The sequence below is a fragment of the Zingiber officinale genome, chromosome 6A (genome assembly GCF_018446385.1).
Source record: "Zingiber officinale cultivar Zhangliang chromosome 6A, Zo_v1.1, whole genome shotgun sequence".
NCBI classification, from domain to species: Eukaryota; Viridiplantae; Streptophyta; class Magnoliopsida; order Zingiberales; family Zingiberaceae; genus Zingiber; species Zingiber officinale.
Window position 1 is genome coordinate 145,952,465 of NC_055997.1, and position 20,327 is coordinate 145,972,791.

General features: G+C 38.5%; 2 protein-coding genes across 8 annotated transcripts; one reads left to right on the forward strand and one right to left on the reverse strand.

The window, feature by feature from the left end:
* The first annotated feature begins 5,428 nt into the window (after window positions 1-5,428).
* Window positions 5,429-9,277, forward strand: LOC121998527 (calmodulin calcium-dependent NAD kinase-like). 2 transcript variants are annotated; one of them, XM_042553485.1, is made up of 8 exons: window positions 5,429-5,731; window positions 6,266-6,489; window positions 6,579-6,643; window positions 7,386-7,598; window positions 7,824-7,953; window positions 8,241-8,554; window positions 8,656-8,797; window positions 8,910-9,277. In XM_042553485.1, the coding sequence occupies exons 1-8, from the start codon at window positions 5,518-5,520 to the stop codon at window positions 9,147-9,149; spliced, it is 1,542 nt and encodes a 513-aa protein (XP_042409419.1). In that variant the 5' UTR covers window positions 5,429-5,517; the 3' UTR covers window positions 9,150-9,277. The 2 variants fall into 2 exon arrangements, with proteins under 2 accessions (XP_042409419.1, XP_042409420.1); XM_042553486.1 differs by having other exon boundaries at window positions 5,616-5,731; window positions 5,843-6,489.
* Window positions 8,675-20,208, reverse strand: LOC121998528 (magnesium transporter MRS2-I-like). Of its 6 annotated transcripts, XM_042553487.1 has the most exons (15): window positions 19,769-20,197; window positions 19,648-19,677; window positions 19,147-19,279; window positions 18,357-18,486; window positions 18,175-18,197; window positions 17,963-18,084; window positions 16,974-17,048; window positions 15,607-15,822; window positions 15,441-15,485; window positions 13,528-13,572; window positions 13,403-13,432; window positions 13,133-13,252; window positions 12,954-13,048; window positions 9,937-9,973; window positions 8,675-9,182 (listed from the first exon to the last, which is right to left on the reverse strand). In XM_042553487.1, exons 1-13 carry the CDS (start codon window positions 20,006-20,008, stop codon window positions 12,962-12,964), a joined length of 1,296 nt encoding a protein of 431 aa, XP_042409421.1. In that variant the 5' UTR covers window positions 20,009-20,197; the 3' UTR covers window positions 8,675-9,182; window positions 9,937-9,973; window positions 12,954-12,961. The 6 variants fall into 6 exon arrangements, 5 of the variants coding, with proteins under 5 accessions (XP_042409421.1, XP_042409422.1, XP_042409425.1 ...); XM_042553488.1 differs by lacking the exon at window positions 15,441-15,485 and having other exon boundaries at window positions 19,769-20,199; XM_042553491.1 differs by lacking the exons at window positions 15,441-15,485; window positions 15,607-15,822 and having other exon boundaries at window positions 19,769-20,208.
* Window positions 20,209-20,327: the final 119 nt, after the last annotated feature.

The window sequence follows — 20,327 nt, forward strand, 5'->3', positions numbered from 1 at the left end:
AAAATCCTAGTGAGTGAAGCTAGGTGAAAATCTTGGTGAGTGAAGCCAGGTGAAAGACCTAGTGAGTGAAGCTAGGCAGGAGAAAATCCTAGTGAGTGAAGCTAGGTGAAAGTCCTGGTAAGTGAAGCCAGGTAGAAGAGAAGTCCTAGTGAGTGAAGCTAGGCAGAATGGAAATCCTAGTGAGTGAAGCTAGGCACGGGGGAAATTCAGATGGGTCAAGGTTGACCAGACATCTGGTGAAAGTCCAAGTAGGTCAAGGGAGTGACCGGATACTTGGCAAGATGAAGAAAAGTCCAAGTAAGTCAAGGGAGTGACCGGATACTTGGCAAGATGAAGAAAATTCCAAGCGGGTCAAAGGGATTGACCGGACACTTGGTGAGGGAGTCCTAGTAGGTCAAGGGTGACCGGATGCTAGGCATGATGTTCCAACAGGTCAAGGATTGACCGGATGTTGGTTTGGGGGCTTCGGGACTTGGTTTTGGGCAAAAACCAGCATCTGGATCGATCAGTCGATCGATCGGGTGAGTCCCTGCGACAGAGCTCCTCCCAATCAATCAGCCGATCGATTGGGAAGAAATGTCGCGAGTACAGAATGCCTCTGGATCGATCAGGTGATCGATCCAGAGACCCCGATCGATCAGTGGATCGATCGGGGTGGCGCGTTTTGTCGCGATAAGCCTTGGATCGATCAGCTGATCAATCCAGGCGAATTCCTAGAGCACAGAGGCGCTCTGGATCGATCCACCGATCGATCCAAAGCCTCCCCGATCGATTGGGAGCATTCCAATCGATCGGGATCCGACTGTTGGCGTCGATAAAGGTTGCAGGCGCTCGATTCCTTTTGTAGAGCTTTCGCATCGCTTCTACGATTCATCTCCGATCTTCACCAGCGACTCCACAGATCTCTCTCAAGTTCAGATCGCCAGTTCTTGAAGATTGTTGGAGTTTCTTCCAAGTCAAGAGGCGGATCAAAAGCAAGAAGAGAAGCTAGGGTTACGGTTTATTGTAAGCTTTTTCTTGTATTTCATATCCTTTCCTTTCTTCTTGTATTGAGAGTTTGTAAAGGCTTCTCCGCCTTTGGTGGTTACCATAAAGGAGTGTTATTCATAGTGGAGGGTGCGTGAGTAGGTGTGGATCCTTGGATTAGTCATCTCTTGTGAGGTAGATATCAAGTAAACCCTCCTTGTTAGCGTTGAGTGTTGTTTTCTTGTATATTTCAGCTGCATCTTTGAAGAAACAAACAACGCCAAGCACACGAGCACGCGACGAGCTATTCCCCCCCCCCCCCCCTCTAGCTACATTTCGGTCCCAACAAAAAAGGGCCCGGGAAAGCCTGTTTAGGCTACCCCATTTAAGTGAGGAAAAGTTTATTTATCTTATTTCTTTTTTTTTTATTTTCTTTTCTTTCTCCCTTAAACACTGTTTTCTCTCCTCACCCGCCCGATTCTTTCCCTAACCCGACGCTGCTTCCCTTTCCTCTCGGTGCCGAACTCTCCCCTTTTCCCTTACCCCCGAGCCCAATTTCCCTTCCTCTTCCTTCTCCCTCACGCGGCGCGCAACGCCTTCTCCTATTCCCCTTTCTTCTCCTCCCTTACCGGTGCTCTAGGATTTTTGTTTTTCCTCTTCCTCTTCTGCCCGACGCCGTCTGAGCCCTAGCCATCTTCCCGGTCGCGACTTCTCCACCCGACGGCGTCGCCAACCACAGTGTCGCGGCTTCCTCTGCCCTAGGCCAGACCGACTCCCGACTCCCTCTCCTCCCTGTGCTCACGAACCGCCGCACCTCTGCACATTCCGAGCCTAGCCAACGATCCACCATCGGCTTTGTCTTCATTGGTCCACTTGGAGATGGTATTCCTTAGATTTATACTTAGGTATGTGCCAGAATTTTGCTCTGTACTGATCTGAGGTATTTTAGGTTGGAGGACAACAATGTCAGGTTGTTTCAGCCACATTATCCAACAGTGATTCGGCAGTGGGATTGAAGGTGGGGGTTTAGGGTTTGGGTTTTTTCGATTTTGTGCTCTGATTCTTGTCTTGTTGTGAGCAGCACTTATGTTGGGTGGAATATCATGCTAACTAAGAATAGTGGTCTCTAATTGTAGATTCATTGCAATGGTAGTATATCGGGTTTTCCAGCAGCCACTCGTTTTTCGACAGCCACCTTCTAGCAGCGAACAACCCTATTGGGCAGCAACTCTTTGATTCCAGCAGCTAGAACGACTGTGAATTGAGGTAAGAAGTATGATAACAGATTGGTAGTGATGCGAGTTTAATTTATAGTTGGAGGTTGTGGTTGTTTGTCTACCAGCTTTTGTAGCTTGGCCAGCGTTGTTCACTGGCGATCCACAGCACCGGTCATTCTGTTTTGGGCAAGGAAACCCTTTTGACCGTGAGCCATCAGCGACCATCCTGGATTTTTGGGTGAGTTCTTATGAATTGGTTTAGATTAGGTTGTTGTGATGGATTATGCTTATTGCAAGTTCTAATTCGTATGGATTAGTTTAAGTCGATTGAGGAATTAGATGATCCAATTAGGGTTTATAATTAGATCTAGATTTATGTTAGCTTCTCGAGGATTTGGTTTAGCTAATTAATTTATATGTAATTAGCTAAATCTGTATATCATGTATTACAGGACTCTGATTCGAGACGAGCATCTCGACGTTGGATTTGACTGGATTGAACCTGCTATTTAAGGCGGGTACCTCTTGACTTATCTTTTATGATATTGTCAATTGGATATGCATAGTATTTTATAGCTACAAGCAATGATCATGTTTGCCTTTGGTATGTCACTGTTTGATACCCATAGCATGTTCTGTTGGGCGGTTGTTATGTATCTATGTTTACGTCTCGTGATTATTGCCATGAATACCTTAGTTCCTAGAGTAAGTGACATACCATGCTTTACTAAGTTTAGGACTAGATTCTGGATTTTTATTATTTGGAATGTGTACTTATATTTTTATATCATATCTGATCTGTGTACCTAGACCCTTTTGTTTTGATCCATGTATATTGTTGGTACATATTTTATGGAGGTGGATATATTCAGGACCTAGGTTGTTATACCATAGAAGATCTGTATACCCTAGATCTGTGGATTTGACTTACTGGTACTAGGGTACACATTTTTATATATTTATGGCTTGGTTCAGGATATTGTCATGCTTAGTATCATGCATCATTCGCATGATTGCATGCTGCGCGATAGTCTGCTCCATTATTGTTGAGCACATCGCCAGTTACATCACTGTCGTTGCTCCGTTGCTCCGCTCATGGGTAGCGTGATGCAGCGTGGTAGCACGTCAGTTTGGCTCTGTCGGTGCTCCATTGGTCCGCTCATGGGTAGTGTGACGCAGCGTGGTAGCACGTCAGGGATCCCTCCCCGTCATGATATACGGGAGATGAGAGCATTGCGCTCCCCCACTTATGATATGGGGTAGGAGGACAGGTGTACTTCGACAGCATCCCGTCCACTCGGTCACTCATCAGGAGTAGTGACGTTAGAGTGCACGGTTGTCACAACCCTACCCACTTGGTCTCACCATTGTGTGTGAGATGGCTGACTGGCGTCAGGGGTGACCACGTTATTGGCATCATACGCATTGATGCATTTATTGTTGTGCTTGTTGCATTTATTTGTTGCATTTGGTTGAATGCATATGTTTGACATGCATACAGGATTTATGACACTCTCGGTTTGATGACCCTTTTGTCTGGATAGGAGTTCCTGGTGAGTACAGCTTCCTCAGTTACCTTTCAGTTTTGCATTTTTCCTATATATGATTAGGAAGTTGTATTCCATGTTTATTGCTGTTAGATATATCTTACTAGGCATGTCTATTGGTATTCACTGAGCTGTTGAACTCACCCCGTTGACATTATATTTTTCAGGTACTAGATTGTTATGGTCGCTTGGGAGTATCCTGGCTGCCGGTTCCCACGTCACATCAAAAGACTATAGTTTCCGTTAAGTTTTATTTGTTTTATATATCAGTGTGTTTAGTTCTATACTCCGATTTGCTTCTGGAGCGTTGATGTTGTTATGTGGTATTTTGTATTGGTTGTTGGTTGTGTAAGTCTAACCAGCTATCAGTTTTGTGTTTTGGTTTGTATTTGGTTTCTGTCATTTTCCGTTGTGTTTTGGTTTTGGTACAACCGAGTGGACTGCTTTACATATAACTGTGTGGTTGTGTGTATATTCCAGCCGCCTGTGGCTGATGTATATTATGTCTGTAGAAATGTTTCAGATTGTCACCTGTACAGGGGAGGTGCTGCCAAAATTTCTTCAGACAAAAACTCTCCCGGAACGTGACACAAATTCTGATCATGATCTAACGTACAAATTATAAAAAAGATAAGAAATTATGAATCAAAGGATCTAGACTCTAGAACTGATCAACATGACAGATATATTCCTAAACCATGTTAAGATGTCTTGGAAAAATTAGAGCAACCATGTGCTTCTTAAATTTACTTGACCATCAAAATATGAGTTCGAACCGTATCCTAGATTTAAACGGGTTATAAAATCTACATATATGATTAAGAAAATTTCTACATACATGATTAAAAAAAAAACATGACCAAAATTCAAAAGCTACTTCAAATTATAATTTTCATCAAAAGAATATCTTTTACTTAAAAAAAATCAAAATAACACTAATAATTTTTTTTTTATACCAAAAACACTCTTATTTCAAAATTACTCAACAACTGTAATTGTTAAACTGATTTAATTTGATTAAAAATATTATGTATAAAATAGTTTTATATTAAAAAACGAAATAGTATTAATTTAAATCATAACGAAGTAATTTTGATAAGTCGATAAAAAAATTAATATAAAATTACTTTATAAATACTTTTAATAAACCAAACTAAAAATAATATATTACCATACTATCTGCTATAACATTGAAATAAAAATATTTTTGAAATAAGAAATATGATGGTTATTATTTTGATTTTTTTTTTTAAAAAAAAATTTTGATAAAAAAATAATAAATACGACTGTTTTTTTTTTTGCCTAAAAAACATTTATATTCTAAATAGTATCTACATAAATTATTCACAAAGTCAATCTCCACTTCATAGAGTAAAGACAAGGAATTTGATATTATTATTTGTCACTTGTAAATATTAAAATAATAATTTTATAGAAACAAAGTTGACCTTACATATTTACTTTTATTATTATTATTTTTAAAATTGTATAATAATTGAGTCACAATTAAAATTCCATCCTTAAATAATATAGTTATTTTATCTTTGCCACGGATTTAAATTCTGGATATGGCAAGTGATATAAAACGTGTATGGCCACATATTAAGTATATAATTTATATAATTTTTTGAAAAAAAAAAAAGATTCAAGAATATTTTAAAATTTTCAAACCTTTCCCCATCATCTCGTCTGTCTCTTCATTTCATTTCGATCCCATTTGAAAATCATCTGTTGGTTCCTCTCAGGATTCCCACAGCGCACTCCAATAGCCTTCTCCGCCCCCTTTTATGGCTCCGCTCGCTGATGGGAAGCCCAAGCTGCTCCTCCTCCACGCCCTCGCCGTCTCCACCGCCTGCGCCGTCACCGCTGCTGCCGTGCGCTACCACCGCCGGAGGATGCAGCCGCAGCTGGCGCCGGTGAGGGATCTGATGCTGGCGCCGACGCTCGAGCTCACCGACTCTGGGCGCGTCGCGGATCTCGAACGCTTCTCCCACTATGTCGGTATGCGTTCGCTTACCTCTCCGTCTTCCTTCTTTACTCGGACTCTCGCCTGTGAACAACTTCGCGATATATGCTGAGATCCGATCTCTCTTCATCGTCTCTTTGTCGTAGAGAAAAAGTAGGTCGATGATATCAGATGATGCAAAATAAGATCGATCGGACTCTCAGAGTTCGATCCGTGAATGAGGATTTCAATTTTGCGTGTTTAGCTCTGTGTCATACATCGAGCTATCCGTTTCTGCGTTTGAACAAACCTGATTAGGAGGAGATCAGGGGAAACAGATCTGCGATTGACTCGAAGTGATACTGGCAGTTCATAATTGTTGTTGTCTGTAGAGGTGTCGGATGCATCCGAGCATGATGCGGGTCACGTGCCTGGCACGATGGTGGGGGAGTTTTCCAGACCCTACTCGAACTGTGTCATCAGTGGCCAGTGCCATGAAGCCATTGTCGTTCTATTGATGGTTCTGCGTCGGTGTTGCTTAATTTATACCCTTTTTTTTTTGTTTTCTTTTTCTTGATGGTGCTCTGTAGCAAGGCAGATGGGGTTTGAGGACATAAATGAGTGTCCTCAGCTGTGCAAGTTGGCCTACGACTACTTGAAGAGGACCAAAGGGAGTGAAGACGACATATATTCCTTCTTTGCCAATGAGCGAGACCCAGACTCCTTGTATGTGAAGCTTGTGGAGGAACTGGAAACGTGCATACTTAGTTACTTTGCCTTTCACTGGAATCATGCCACTCTTGTTGTTACTCAGGTAAACCAATCAATCTTCATTAATTAATAAATAATGACGCCTTTTTTGGTGGTCCTTTGACATTATTCTTGTGTGCATGTGTTACGCAGATATTAAGTGCTTATAATGGTGAACCAAAGAAGAAGCTTAAGAATTTTGTAATGGAGGCGACAAGGTAGGCGTTACTTGGTAATTGTAAATTTTAGTTACTCTAAATTACACAAAGTTAATTATGTTTAAGTTAAAGCATAAAACTCTCATTTTCCTTAATGGAATGGTGATTTCAAATACTATAAGTGTCTATAGTATGTTCCTCACCGCTTTTCTGTCTCCATACAAATAGTATTTGTGACAAATGTGATGTTTGCCAATTTTAAGCATGATTGCTAGTTTGAGAGTTCAATCCTTGTGTGTTAGTGACAGAATGGGCAGAGCTGATATGGGTAAGCATAATGAGGCAAATTTGATGTTCAAATTTGTACGTGTTCAAGTTATGAATTGATGTAGTATTGTTTGTTCTTGAATCAAAACTGAATCATCATGATTCTTTTAAAAATTTGATTCATATGGATTGATGTAGTATTGTTTGTTCTTGAATCAAAACTGAATCATTATGATTCTTTTAAAATTTGATTCATATGGAAGGACCATATCAACTACATGTGAATCATAATGTTACAATCATGAATCTTATGATTTTAATACCTATGGTCTACAGTTTGCTTGCAACACAATTTAAAAACTGTGCCCATTTTCATTTTGCTTTCGTAGGACCTTATTGCTATTATGATGACTATCTTCCATTGTTGTCAATTGATGGATGCATAAAGATTCATATTCTGATTTCAATTCACTATTACAAATTAAAGATGTGTGTATAAATCTCCATCATTGATTGTGTTTGTTGCTGAACACAGGAAACTACGGTTTGAGAGGGTGTCCAAGAGCCTGAAGGTGACAAGAGTTTTTTCCACTTTGGTGGAAGAGATGAAGGCGATTGGCTACGATGATGACTGCTGCAATGACACCATGGTTCCAGCTGCACTCTCTGATCGAAGCCCAGTTCTTCTGCTGATGGGTGGTGGTATGGGAGCTGGCAAGAGCACTGTGCTCAAGGATATACAAAAGGAGTAAGTCTTTGGCCTACATATCTGAATTCGCAAATTATAGTAATCCTAAGATAAGAAAATAACTAAAAGGAAATGTAGTTTGCACCCTGGATTCTCAGATTTTCAGTTTAGCGTTTCCATTCAAGTATATGTATTCTAATCTACCACTTTTGTCTCAAAAAATATCACGACCGGTTAAGTTTTGGATAAAATTGTTCATATAGAAAATTTTGGATCCAACTGCAGGGCCTTCTGGTTGGCGGCCAAGGCGAATGCCGTGGTGGTGGAAGCTGATGCATTTAAGGAGACGGACGTTATTTACCGAGCACTCAGTTCCAGAGGTCATCACAATGACATGCTCCAGACTGCTGAACTGGTATCTCTTTATCTATTCTCCTTGTTTTTTTTTTTTTTTAAAAAAAACTTCGTTTAAAGTGCTAAAGGATCACTTCAAAAAACAAGTCATCTTAGTAAAGCAATTGAAAAGAATGAGCTTTACATTTTAGATTGCTCAAATGTCCACAATCGAGATGCTCTCTATATATGTTCTAAATTATTTAGAAATGATCAATTAGTAAATACTTTGTGATCTAAAACAAGTTTACCTCATACTCTGTGTGAAAACCTGTCAAACTAATTAACCTAATCTTTTTTGATTAACAGGTCCACCAGTCATCCACTGATGCGGCTTCATCTCTCCTCGTTACAGCACTAAATGAAGGCCGAGATGTGATCATGGACGGCACTCTCTCATGGGAACCATTTGTTGAACAAACAATTGCCATGGCCCGGAATGTCCACCTTCAACGCTACCGTATGGGGGTTGGATACAAGGTTGCTGAGGACGGGACCATCACAGAGAACTACTGGGAGCCAGTGGAGGACGACGAAGAAAACTGTACTGCAAGAAAGCCTTATAGGATTGAGTTGGTTGGAGTTGTGTGCGATGCTTATCTAGCTGTAGTTAGAGGAATCAGGTATGCTCAACTGAAGAAAATCTACACAAGATTCAAAAATGTTATCATATACCGGAACTTACATGAGTTAAAAAGGTAAAAACGTGACATTTGAATGGCAGGAGAGCTATAATCATGGGGAGAGCGGTGAGGGTGCAGTCCCAATTGAAGTCCCACCAAAGATTTGCCAACGCCTTCCCAAAATATTGCCAACTTGTCGACAATGCCAGGCTCTACTCCACGAACGCGATAGGCTCTCCGAAGGTCACTTTATCACCTTCTTTCACCAATGTTTTTAAAGACTGATTTAACTTTTTGTTTTCGAGTGAAAAATATTGAATGAGTCACATATTTATACGACTGCTGAACAATGCAGTTGATAGGGTGGAAAGATGGGAGCAGCAATTTACTAGTAGATCGTCACCATATCAGTTGTCTAGAAGATGTAAGCAACCTGAACGACAATGCTGATTCGATCTATGAACTCTACCCCAAGAAGGATGCTTGTTGCGGAGCAGGTTTAGTGTGGGGTGACATGGTCTTGTCACCAACAAGAGCATCAATCCAGGAAGAACTCAAAGCAACCATTAAAGCAATCGAGAGTCGTGCTTTGTGACCTCAATTCCAAACCAAGAACGGCATCCTAAGTCTGGGAAATTGAGTGCATTTTGTATCGAATAATTACTCAGAAGTGAAATGGAAATACAATTTGCTTGGAACTATAATAAACTTTATTGGCTTCAATTGTTTTGTTAACTTTTGTTTGTTCAATTGAACAACCAAATAGAAAGAAAGTGCGATCAATATGAGGAGGTTATTTTCCTCTTCCATAACTTCTGTGCTTTAGAAGTCTTAATATTCATATTATGAGTTTCTGCAAGCAGTATTAATTTCTAATATTAAATATCATTGTTCAGCATTGCAAATATTATTTGTGACCTTTATTTATTGTAATAGTAGAAAATGATGATACAATTTTTTAGTCAAAGGTTCATATTAAATATATGAATTAGACAGGCCAATATAACGCCTAATTAAATTGATGCTCTGTTCCTCATTAGAGAATAAATATAATGCATTTACAAATAAGAGTTTTTGCTATGAGGAATCTTTATATCACATTGAATATGGAATTATTTTTCTATCATAATAAAAATAAGATGATTAAACTCCTTTTAATGATATGAACTTATCTACTGGACAAAGTATTTATTATTGCACAAGAAAGCACTTGATGTTCTTTAATAATATTTTTATTCCAAGGTTATTGAGGGCACTGGCAATTTTATACAAATGGCAATGGAAATGGAAAAAAAATACCTATCCAACTTTTTATAATTGATTCTAATGAAAAAATAACATTTATTATAAAAATCAGGAAATGAAAACAAGGAACCACGTACTGTTTCCTTAACCAAACAGGAGACTGCTTCCAGAACCCTGGAGCCAAAAAGGGGATTTAGTGAATGGAATTCATGAAGCAGCATAATATTGAAGACAAAAAAAACTTGGCCAAATGTTCAATAAGTATAATATTCTGGGAGAAAATAAGGAAATTTATGACTGAGAACTTATCACAGTTTCGACCCGTGTTGTAAATGGTGATAGGTGATAACGGGACGGTCTATGACCGCCTACCGTCTTAACCGCCTAGGTAGTTAAATTTTGTTTACTATTTTTCATACATAATATTATAAATAGTCACTATTCTTTATAATATTACTTATAATAAAATATATTAATTAAAATTTTAGTCTAAATATTTAAAAAAAAGTAAAAAAAATATTATATAAATATATGGAATAATTTTATTAGACTTTAATTAAGTTGATTAAAATTATTAACATAAAATCATTTAATTAGACCCTAACTTACAACTTAACCGCGTACCCTATTTCGACAAGGTGAAGAGTCTGACGTGTCCCGCTCATGCATCCCCGGGACCGCACGACATGTCCTCGGTGTTAGTACCCCAAAGTAATTTTGATGTAAACAACCAAATCAGGTTAGGTTATGTTGGTATTTAACCCATGTGTCTAAGTGTGCAGGAACTTAGGAGCACAGGAAATCGAGCGAAAGACACAGCTAACGAGAAGGACGACACAGAAGAGAGTCGACGGGCTCTGTGCGTCTGAGGGACGGGTGCTACAAAAGAGAGTACGCGGACGGACGAGAAGGAGGCGCATGACATTTCCAAAGGACGAGAAGTTGGAGCGAAAGATTGCTCGAAGGTCGAAAGTTGAGTTCGAGTGAGTCCTATTCCGGATAACCAAGCGAGCAGAGCCGGAGCGGAAGATCCGGACCAATGCGAGCGGGATCGGAGCGGAAGACCCGGACCAGAAAGTCACGCCCGAAACCCTCCCGAGTGCCCGGAACCAAAAGTTAGCCGGAACGCGACGTGGCACGTCACGTTGCGACGAGGATAAAAGTTTATCCCCTTCCAGGCACCCCATCCAGAGCTATAGATACAGTCCTGGTCCCAGAAGCTTAAACAGAACACACTTGTAAACGATTTCTTTTGTTTAACTTTCTAGTTGTGAGATCTAACTGTTGTAAGAGGCTTCTTCGCCCAGAGAAGAATTTTAGTGAGTTTTACATCTTTAGATTAATAACCTCCCTGATTGTAACCAAGTAATTTCTTTGTGTCTCGTTTTTTTTAGTCTTTTAATTATTTTATGTAAGTGTTGATATTTTAAGCTATAAAATTCGAAGAAAGTTATTTTTCCTTGTAGGGCTATTCACCCCCCTTTAGCCGACCACTAAGGGTCCTACACCCGGGACCGCGTGACGGGTCCCCGGGACCGCGCGACGGGTCCCCCGTAGGGCTGTAAACAAGCCGAGCCGAGCCGAACTTTAGGGTGTTCAAGCTTGTTTGATAAGGTAACCAAGCCGAGCCGAGCTTAAAATGAACCAAGCTTTTGAAATGAGTATTCAAGCTTAGCTTGGTTTATTTTTTTATGAGCTTAAGCTTGTTTGAAGCTTGCTTGAGCTTGGTTCATTTAGATGTTATCAAGCTCTCAATTTAAGCTTGTTTAATTGTTTGAAACTTTTAGTTGTTTGATTAATTATTGAGCTTGATAATTTAAATTTATTTATTTATTTTATTTTATTTTATTGTTTATTTAATATATTGAAAAGAGTTTTATTAATGAATATGGTTCGTGAACATTGTTCATGAACATTGTTCACGAACATTATTCACGAACGTTGTTCACGAACATTATTCACGAACGTTGTTCACGAACATTATTCACGAACGTTGTTTACGAATATTAACAAGCTGAACACATATGTGTTCAAGCTTGTTTGTTTAGCTTAACGAGCTGTTCAAGCTTGTTTGTTTAATTAATCTTATGTATATTGAACGAACATAAACAAGCTCTTACCAAGTCAAACACCAAGCTTGTTCACGAACGCTTAGTTCATTTACAGCCCTACTCCCCGGGACTGCGCGACGGGTCCCCGAGACCGCGCGACGCGTCCCCGGGACCGCGTGATGCGTCCGGAGGTGTCATCGGGCCTGGACGATGCGTCCGAGCCCATCGCCGGACTCAAGCGACACTTCTAGGCCCGTCGCTAGGCTTAGATGATGTGTTTGGGTTTGCGTGTGGGCGGTAGGCATGGGCGACCCTCACAAGTAGCGAAATGGTGATTTTTTTTTTCTTTTTTTGTTTATTTTTTAAACCCCTGATTATGCCAATAATATTTTGTCTTTAAGGTTTAGGGGTTAGGTTATAGCATTAAGCACGAAAAAAAATTAAAATCAATTTTTTTTAAGTGTGTATGAGATGTGCAAGATAAGGTGTGCAGGATAACATTTCTCGAGTCGCGGTTGCGAAACAGTGAACGTGGTTGCGGCAATGCGATTGATGTCCGCCTCCTACCTAGGAGGTTGCCTCGGCCATCATTTAGAACACTGGTTTTGACATTGGATAAAGGTTTTCTTCAGGTTCATAGAAATATATAGATGGTCTCCGATTTCATATCATTTTTTTTGGATGAGTTGGAGAAAAGCATCTGCGACAAGGAGTATCCTATATATCACTAGAAAATCATGTTTAGCCATACGCATTGCAATTCTTAGTTTCTACTGAAAAAATTTGTCTGAGAAGTAGCAAGTAAGAATTCCAACCTATATCAATGGCGACCAATGTAAGTTGGCAATTGCTTTCTTTATGAATACATTGAGTTTTCAGGCATATCGACATAAATTACTGAAAACTATGACACAAAGCCTACTTACACAAGGACATGAGGAGTCTAGATCACTTATGTAGATAGCTTTGCGAGTTGTGTAAAATATACCATGGTGAATTGAATGCAAATAATTTGGTACTGGATATGGAAAATGTACTTCTAATATTTCTGGGAAGAAATAGTAATCAAAATTCTCAACCATGGATATATCGACTGTTCGTACCTGTACAATCAAGACCCAATAAGGCCCTTGAAACGAGCAAAAGCTAAAACAGTTACGAGTATCAGTGCAGATATCAATCCTCCGATAGTAACCACCTATTCAGTAACACAAGAAAGATGTTCATAGAGATAGTCCATAGATCAAATGCTAAGATCTATATGCAAGTTAAAGGTGTTTACCCAATTGAAGATGTATTCATGGTTGTCATTCCACGAGAATGGAATGTTCATGCCAAAAATCCCACCCACTAATGAATAGAAAGTCAAACTCACAGTGCAAGCACTTAAAAAAAGTTCTAACTGCAGCAGAAAACAAATTAAAATTTAAAGCAGACAAGGCATGATTATGAAAGAAAATAGAAAGAACAAACAGCACCAACTGCGAAAGAAAATTGTGTTTAATGACGCCATAAATGAAAGACCAACCATAAGATACAGAAAAATTACAACCTGGATCAGCTGATTCCGATGGTTGTCATGCTGCAAAGTTTAACGTTTAGAAAAAATACCACATAAGGTTTTTTCTTGGCAAATTAACTAATACTAGTTTGATAATACAATAGCTATAAGGCTACCTGTAAATTGATATAGTCCTCAGTATCATCAACGTATTCACGAAGCTGCAAATAGAGCAAATGGAATCACATAGGAGTAGGCAATTCATTAAAAAAATAATCTAGCAATTTTTATGTAGACAAATCCTCATTAGGTTTGGATACACCAAATTATAGCAAGAAAATAACAAAACTTAAAAGAAACTTGATTGTTTATCCTGGTAGAGTTGAAAATGCCATTATTATTCTATAGCACACATACTTTCAAGGGTATTCCTTCAAAATGTTCCCACCAATGAAAGAGGCCCACTATTATAAAGTGCACCTTTGAGGAAATTACATAATGGGACCATATTCCTACCTTTTATTAGAAATACTTTCACAGAATATAACCAATTGCAACTTAATGAAACTGAAAGTTCTCTTTACAAGCTCTAACTAGTCTAAACATGTATTATTTACTCTCAAAAGCTTCTGAGATCAAGTTAGTCTGATTAAGTTAGACTTTTGCAGACTAATCATGCATGCAAGTCACATACATTGAATCAGTTGAGAAATAGAAACTAGCATTGTAAATGGAAATATCGTAGTTTTTACAAAAATAAAATTCCTAATATTCCATTGGTTGATTTAGAAACATTATTTGGAAAGGATAAGAAACTGATATTTGGAAGCAATTAGGTGTGCCTCAATATATAAGAAAATGAAAAGGGAAAAAAAAGAAGGTAAGATGGGATTAAATATATTGAAGTAGGAGGTGTAATGGGTAACAAAAGACCAAAGAAAGAATCTTTTATTGAAAAAAAGGAAGATTTCAGGGAAGCAACTTGCTCATGCTCTGTTATTAAGTTGATAACTTAACAGCCCTGACCAGGCGCTCAGGAAGGTCTGAAGCTCTTAACAGAAGAGTTCTTTCTCTAACAAGCAATTAGAGAGCCCCACTGTTGTGGAAATGTTTGAAGACAACATAAGGTACTAGTGCAGATCAGGAAATAGATTTCAAAATCAGAATTGGAATTCAATTCTTCTTGAAGACGACACTCAATAACGCCAGAGCTGGAGAAGCTCTCACCAGGTCAGCAAAATACCTGATTGGCCTTGTACCTCCTCATGAAAGATGAACTGGCAGCGGATAAGCCAGACTGGTTAGAACCAGGACTGGGCAAGTGTGTTCAGTGTGCAACACCAGCAGGGTTGTAGCTCAACCATCAAATCCAACCATGCTAATACCAAGAGAACCTCCAGCCATGTAATAATTTAATTACCTTGATCTTATTAGTAATACTGTCTTACATAGTAAATAATAATGAAGTAATCAATCCTAAATACAACAACAACAACAACCAAGCCTTTTCCCACTAGGTAGGGTCGGTTGCATGAATTCTTTTATGTCATTGAGCTCTATCTCCTATTATATCATCATCTATATTTAAATAAATTTTATCTTGTTTTATTGTTGCTAACCAAGTCTTCTTTGGTCTTCCTCTTCCTCGTTTGATATGCATGTTTATCATAGTTTCACCTCGCCTAAGTGGAGCATTTATTGGTCGTCTAAGTACATGTCCGTACCATCTTAAACCTGTCTCTCGGAGTTTTTCCTCAATAGATGCAACTCTGACTTTCTCTCTAATGCTCTCATTTCTTATTTTATCCATCTTCGTATGTCCACACATCCACCTTAACATCTAATCAATCCTAAATAATTAGAAAAAATACAGCTTGGTGGTGGTTTGAAGATGAATTTGAATGAGATTTTCAAAGAGGAACAAACGAAAATCATAACATCAACAGAAGTTGACGTCAGTTAATACCAACATCCTATATGACTTATTTCTGCCTATGCAACTCAATTCATTTCGTAGAGTAAGATGAAAAAGTGCATATGAGAGAGAAAAGAGAGACGATATTCAGCATTTTTTTGTGTCTATACTTACTGTATTCAATTTGTTCAAAGTGCTGTCAATTTGTATGAAATATGCCTGCATCAGCAGGTTAAACTTAAACATTTAGTAATTGAGTTACTGATAGTTTCAAAATAATAGTTCCAATTTTGAAGGAATATAGAAGAATAAGAGTAGAAGGTGAACATTTCATGGTAACCTCAAGCAGCATCTCCAGCTCTTCCACATTATAATCACTTCCTTGATTTGTTGCTACACTGGCTTTGCTTATTTTGGGAGATTTTGAAATTAAAAAAGGTGAGTTCACCGTTTGGGAGTCATCCAAACGTGGAGACTCTGTAGCCATCTTCCTTGAGAGATAAAGATTAGCCATGTCATTATCATCCTCTAGTAATTGTTCAATTTCATCTCTTACCTGAAAACAAGGAATCGGTATCTTGTAATAAGAAATAATAAAATAAAAAATAAGGGAAATTTATGTTCTGTTTATTTTATGTAAATTAAAGGAAACAACTGGGAAGGAATTGATTTAGCTATTTGATATATTTAGGTGAAACGACTTACACCTGTGAGCTTCTCTAGCACCAACATACTCCTTTCCAGTGAGCACAAAAAGGATCTAGAACTATGAATTGATCCTGTCATCTTAAGTGTGATGTTTGTCCTAATTATTTGATCTAGTTGACTTAGAACAAAAAGGAACAAACATATAATAATTGTAACTTGATCAATGCGTAACATCCCTGTATACTAATTATGATTGGTAGAACAACTTCTGAATCGTTCAGGAAATCCTACAAAACGAGTAGACTCCTAAGAGGTCAAACTGCATAAGTAAAGACAGTCTAGATAACTTTATTGTGTAAGAAAGAACAGTGAGAGAAGCGAACCAAGAATATTTTATATATTTCTAAAAAGTAAAAGAAACAAGATCAAGCATTGATGTGTCTTGAAAATTACTAAGACACTCTTGTTTACCCGGGTAAAAGAAGAACCTGAAAGGGGAAGAGGAAGGGAACAATTTGAAATCTTTTATTCAATTTTAGATTTGTCTAAAAGTGAATAAAAGAGAAGAGAAATTAGGAGATAATGATTAAAAAGACTGATACAACCCTGCATGTATTGAGACTCCGGAAGGGCAAATAAAGAGCTAGTTTTGTCATTTCACGCATTTTCCCTTCTTTTCTTTTTCGAGTAGAGTAGACAAAACAAAAGAAATTATTCTCTCCCTTCTCCTCCCTCATCAATCGAGAACGGATCCTCTGGTCCGCAAATTGCGGACCATAGGATGGTCCACTTTTTTAGACCCTTGATTTGGATGGACCCCACCTATTTAAAGGTAGAGTCTATCCAAATCAAGGGTCCTCATGCAATGGACCAGAGGATCCCTACTGCTCATCAATCCCCTGTTTCTCACTCAAGCGGACGCCATAGAAGATCCAAAAGAACCTCTATACTATAAAAATTTGTGACGGAGTGACAATTTTAATAGTAAATATATCATAACTATGTACTTCTCTAATTCAAGGTTTGAAACCAAATGTCTGGGAAAAGTGAAAAACCCACTTTTTGAACACTAGCAGTCAGCCTTGTCGTAGTACTCTTAAGCCTCCGCACCTTGTCTAGGTTGACACTGCTGATCTAAGTAGTCATAATGCAAGTTAGAAAGGGAAGAAATGAATAAAATTGAATACCAAAATAGTATTGCAATAAAAAAGGAAAATTTTCTGTCACATTTGTGAAGGATGTATCATGCATACGGTGGTTACAAAATAAGAAAATGAAACACATCATACTATCATAGCGAACTTCAAACATTAGATAAAAGATACAACAAATCTTTAAAAAACAATGTAGCTGGGATGATTACTATCAGCAAATCATATTGAGGAAATAAATGGCAAAAATGAAAAGGAAGGAATGAGAGCCAAGAAAAGAAAATCCAATTCTCATAGTATTTATTTTGTCGCCAAGTAGTTTGAACATAGGATCAGCACTTGCCCTGCTAAGTTTGTGTAAAAAAGTCACCTTAAATTTTCTGTCTTCAGGTTGCTATGTTAAACTACTTTCATCTCCTAGTTAATCATGGTGTTACTTATGTAATTAGTATGAGCCTCTTGTAAATTGAATGATTATATTTTTATACAAATAGGAAAAGTTAGTTTACTTGAGCTTGATATTTATTTCAAAGGATAAAGTTAATCTAGGAATGAGTCACTTTCAATAGGTTTTATTTCATCTTATATGATCAATTGCTTATTTATCATGTCAAACTATATGGACTTAATCTGACAGATGTGGTCAGAATTATTAGTTAATGATGTTTTTTATTACCCTTTTTATAAATTAAGTCCCATTTGAATATTCAGTAATAAGATGAATTAATTCATGCTTTCAGTGGGTTACGAGAATAGATCAATTAATTCTTTTTTTTTTGGAAATGCTTAGGATGAAAGATGATATAATTACATGCTGAATAATTTATACATATTTTATATGCTAATTCATCTGATTGTTACTTGTGATATTAACCAAAATACTAGAAAAAATAATACCTTGCATGTCAGTTCATCTAAGATTGGATAAGCGCTAGCTTCCAATTCTTTTGTACGTGCATCAAGCCAATGGCATATAGCTTCTAAAGCAACTTCCAAGGCCCGAAATTCAAACGGAGGAACTGCAGATTGAAAAAAAAAAATCACTCAAGAGTAATTTCGAAGTGGATAAATTACATAAGCGGATGAACAGGAAAGTAAGAGTCTTGCACGTTCATTGTTCGGCATCCTTTTCCTTGGACAGAGTCAATATAGATCCATATAATTTCAACCGTACTCCAAAGAAAAGGCAGAACATGTCAAAGGAAATATTAAGTATCTGAATTTATCAACTGGGAACATTGTTGAAGCAGTTGCAGTACAAAACATTGGAGCAAAAGGTGATTATACTTACCCAGACACCCCTCGACCCCACAACATGTAGAAGGGAGGTAAATCATAGAGGGCCTTTTGGCCTAGTGGCCTCCTAGGTGAGGGGGGTGCCTGCAAGGGACAGCTCCACTGATATCGCCGTGATTCGAACCCTAGACCCATTGGAGCAACTCATCACCCAAGTACCAACTCGGCTACCCATGAGGGCAATTGCAGTACAAAACATGAACTAACATGAGATTGCACCATATGACCAAAAAAACAAAACATGGTATGCAATATATCCTTCAGGAATAATTTTCATGAACCATTAAATCTAGGAAACGATTGAAGTTAAGTTGCATGCTCTTGCTTTACGTCAAAGGTAACTTTTGTTTCTCTTACATGGAAAGCAGATTGGCATATCCTAACGCCTAAGTCTGCTTGTAAATTCTTAGAGCAGTTTCGTATGCATATTCATCCATATCTGTACTTTTATGTTTTGGGACAGTCTTTGAAGCAACACAAGTTCCGAACTTAACAAGCTTCACGCTGAGATGTGACCCAATTTCTGCTTATGTTTTTCCAGGTCAATATAAAACGCACAATATCAGAGTGTTATAGATAAGATAGATGATAGTGCTTTCTGTAAATAAAACCAAGAACTAGATTGTAATCTTCTACTTTTGAAAAACTAATAAATTGTCAGATACCTAAAACCCAGATGCAACAATGATCTTGTGTAGATCAATTATTTGAACTTCATAGCATATTAAATTGTATACAATCAAGGGAGGAAAAGTTATAAGGAAGCAAAGGATATCCTTGGTCACCATTTACTTCGGTGACTCCGTAATGGCCTATTGCTTCCCCCTCTGCATGATGAGCAAAATTAGCTGGCAAACGGTGATGAAGCTCCTGCAAAACTGGGATAACATTCTCTTCAGAGGGGTCTCTTAGCAACACCTACACAGTTAACAAGTACAAATTTGTAAACCTTTTGCTACTTCATAGTTCCACCGAAATAGAGAAAAAAACAAAGACAAAGTACGATATTTTAATAAAAACATTAATGTTAAAACCTGTCCTATCTCAGGACACAGCAATGTAGGAAGACGAAAGAAACATGTGTCAATGTCATGGCCACTTCAAGGGGATTAAGCTTTTACATGAAATTTAAATATAGTCCTTCAGCATGGAGATAAATAGAATAGAATCAACTAAATCAACATAATTTGAATCAAAGTTAAATCAAAATCCCAATCAAACTACAGTAACAAAAAAAGGTTAGAAATGGTATCGAACAAGAAAAGGATCATCGATATTAATCGCACCTCTTCTGCAGTGATGATCGCTTTGATATGCTGATCCCCCACAAACAAAATAAAGTATCAGCACAACGCGCCGTCCCAAATACACAGAAAGGAAATAACCACATACGGGAACAGAATACACCTCGAGATTGAGAACGATGGCCCTCTCCCTGCCCAGAATGGCTGAAGGGTAGGAAAGCAAGGGATCGATGATCCTGAGGTCCCGGGCGTGGATCTGCGCCCTGCGCATAATAACGTGCTTGTCCACGTCCAAGACAGTGCTCCTCCCCGTGCAATCAAGCGAGACCCAGTTCCTCACCGTCAGCATGTTCTTCGCCACACCGTTCGAATCCGCCGCCGCCGATCGCCCTCCACGGTTCATCGCATCAAGGAGGTATTCGGGCCGGAAGACACAATGAGGGAAGCACGAGCACCGGGTTTTCGATCTTAGCCGTTACTGGATCATATAGAAGAAGAGACGGCGAGAAGAGGGGAGAAAATTGAGGAAAAAGATCAGTTTTGCTACGGCGGGAGCAACCTAATTCGGCTTCTTTAATAAACCTCTCGAACCCCAACTGAGGATACCCACTTTTTATGCTAGAATCAAACACGCACAGATACCAAACTGCCATAGGTACTAATCCAGGGTCCCACGTAGTTTAACCAATCACCTCACCCAGTGGGTTCAGAGATATTTCACA

Coding starts and splice junctions, on each gene's coding strand:
- LOC121998527 (XM_042553485.1), top strand. CDS start 5,518: ATGGCTCCGCTCGCTGATGGGAAGCCCAAGCTGCTCCTCCTCCACGCC. Junction 6,490..6,578: donor CCACTCTTGTTGTTACTCAG/GTAAACCAATCA, acceptor TGTGTTACGCAG/ATATTAAGTGCTTATAATGG. Junction 8,555..8,655: donor GCTGTAGTTAGAGGAATCAG/GTATGCTCAACT, acceptor TTTGAATGGCAG/GAGAGCTATAATCATGGGGA.
- LOC121998528 (XM_042553487.1), bottom strand. CDS start 20,008: ATGAACCGTGGAGGGCGATCGGCGGCGGCGGATTCGAACGGTGTGGCG. Junction 15,486..15,606: donor AGCTGGAGATGCTGCTTGAG/GTTACCATGAAA, acceptor CTGCTGATGCAG/GCATATTTCATACAAATTGA. Junction 13,573..15,440: donor CTTTGAACAAATTGAATACA/GTAAGTATAGAC, acceptor CTCTATTTGCAG/CTTCGTGAATACGTTGATGA.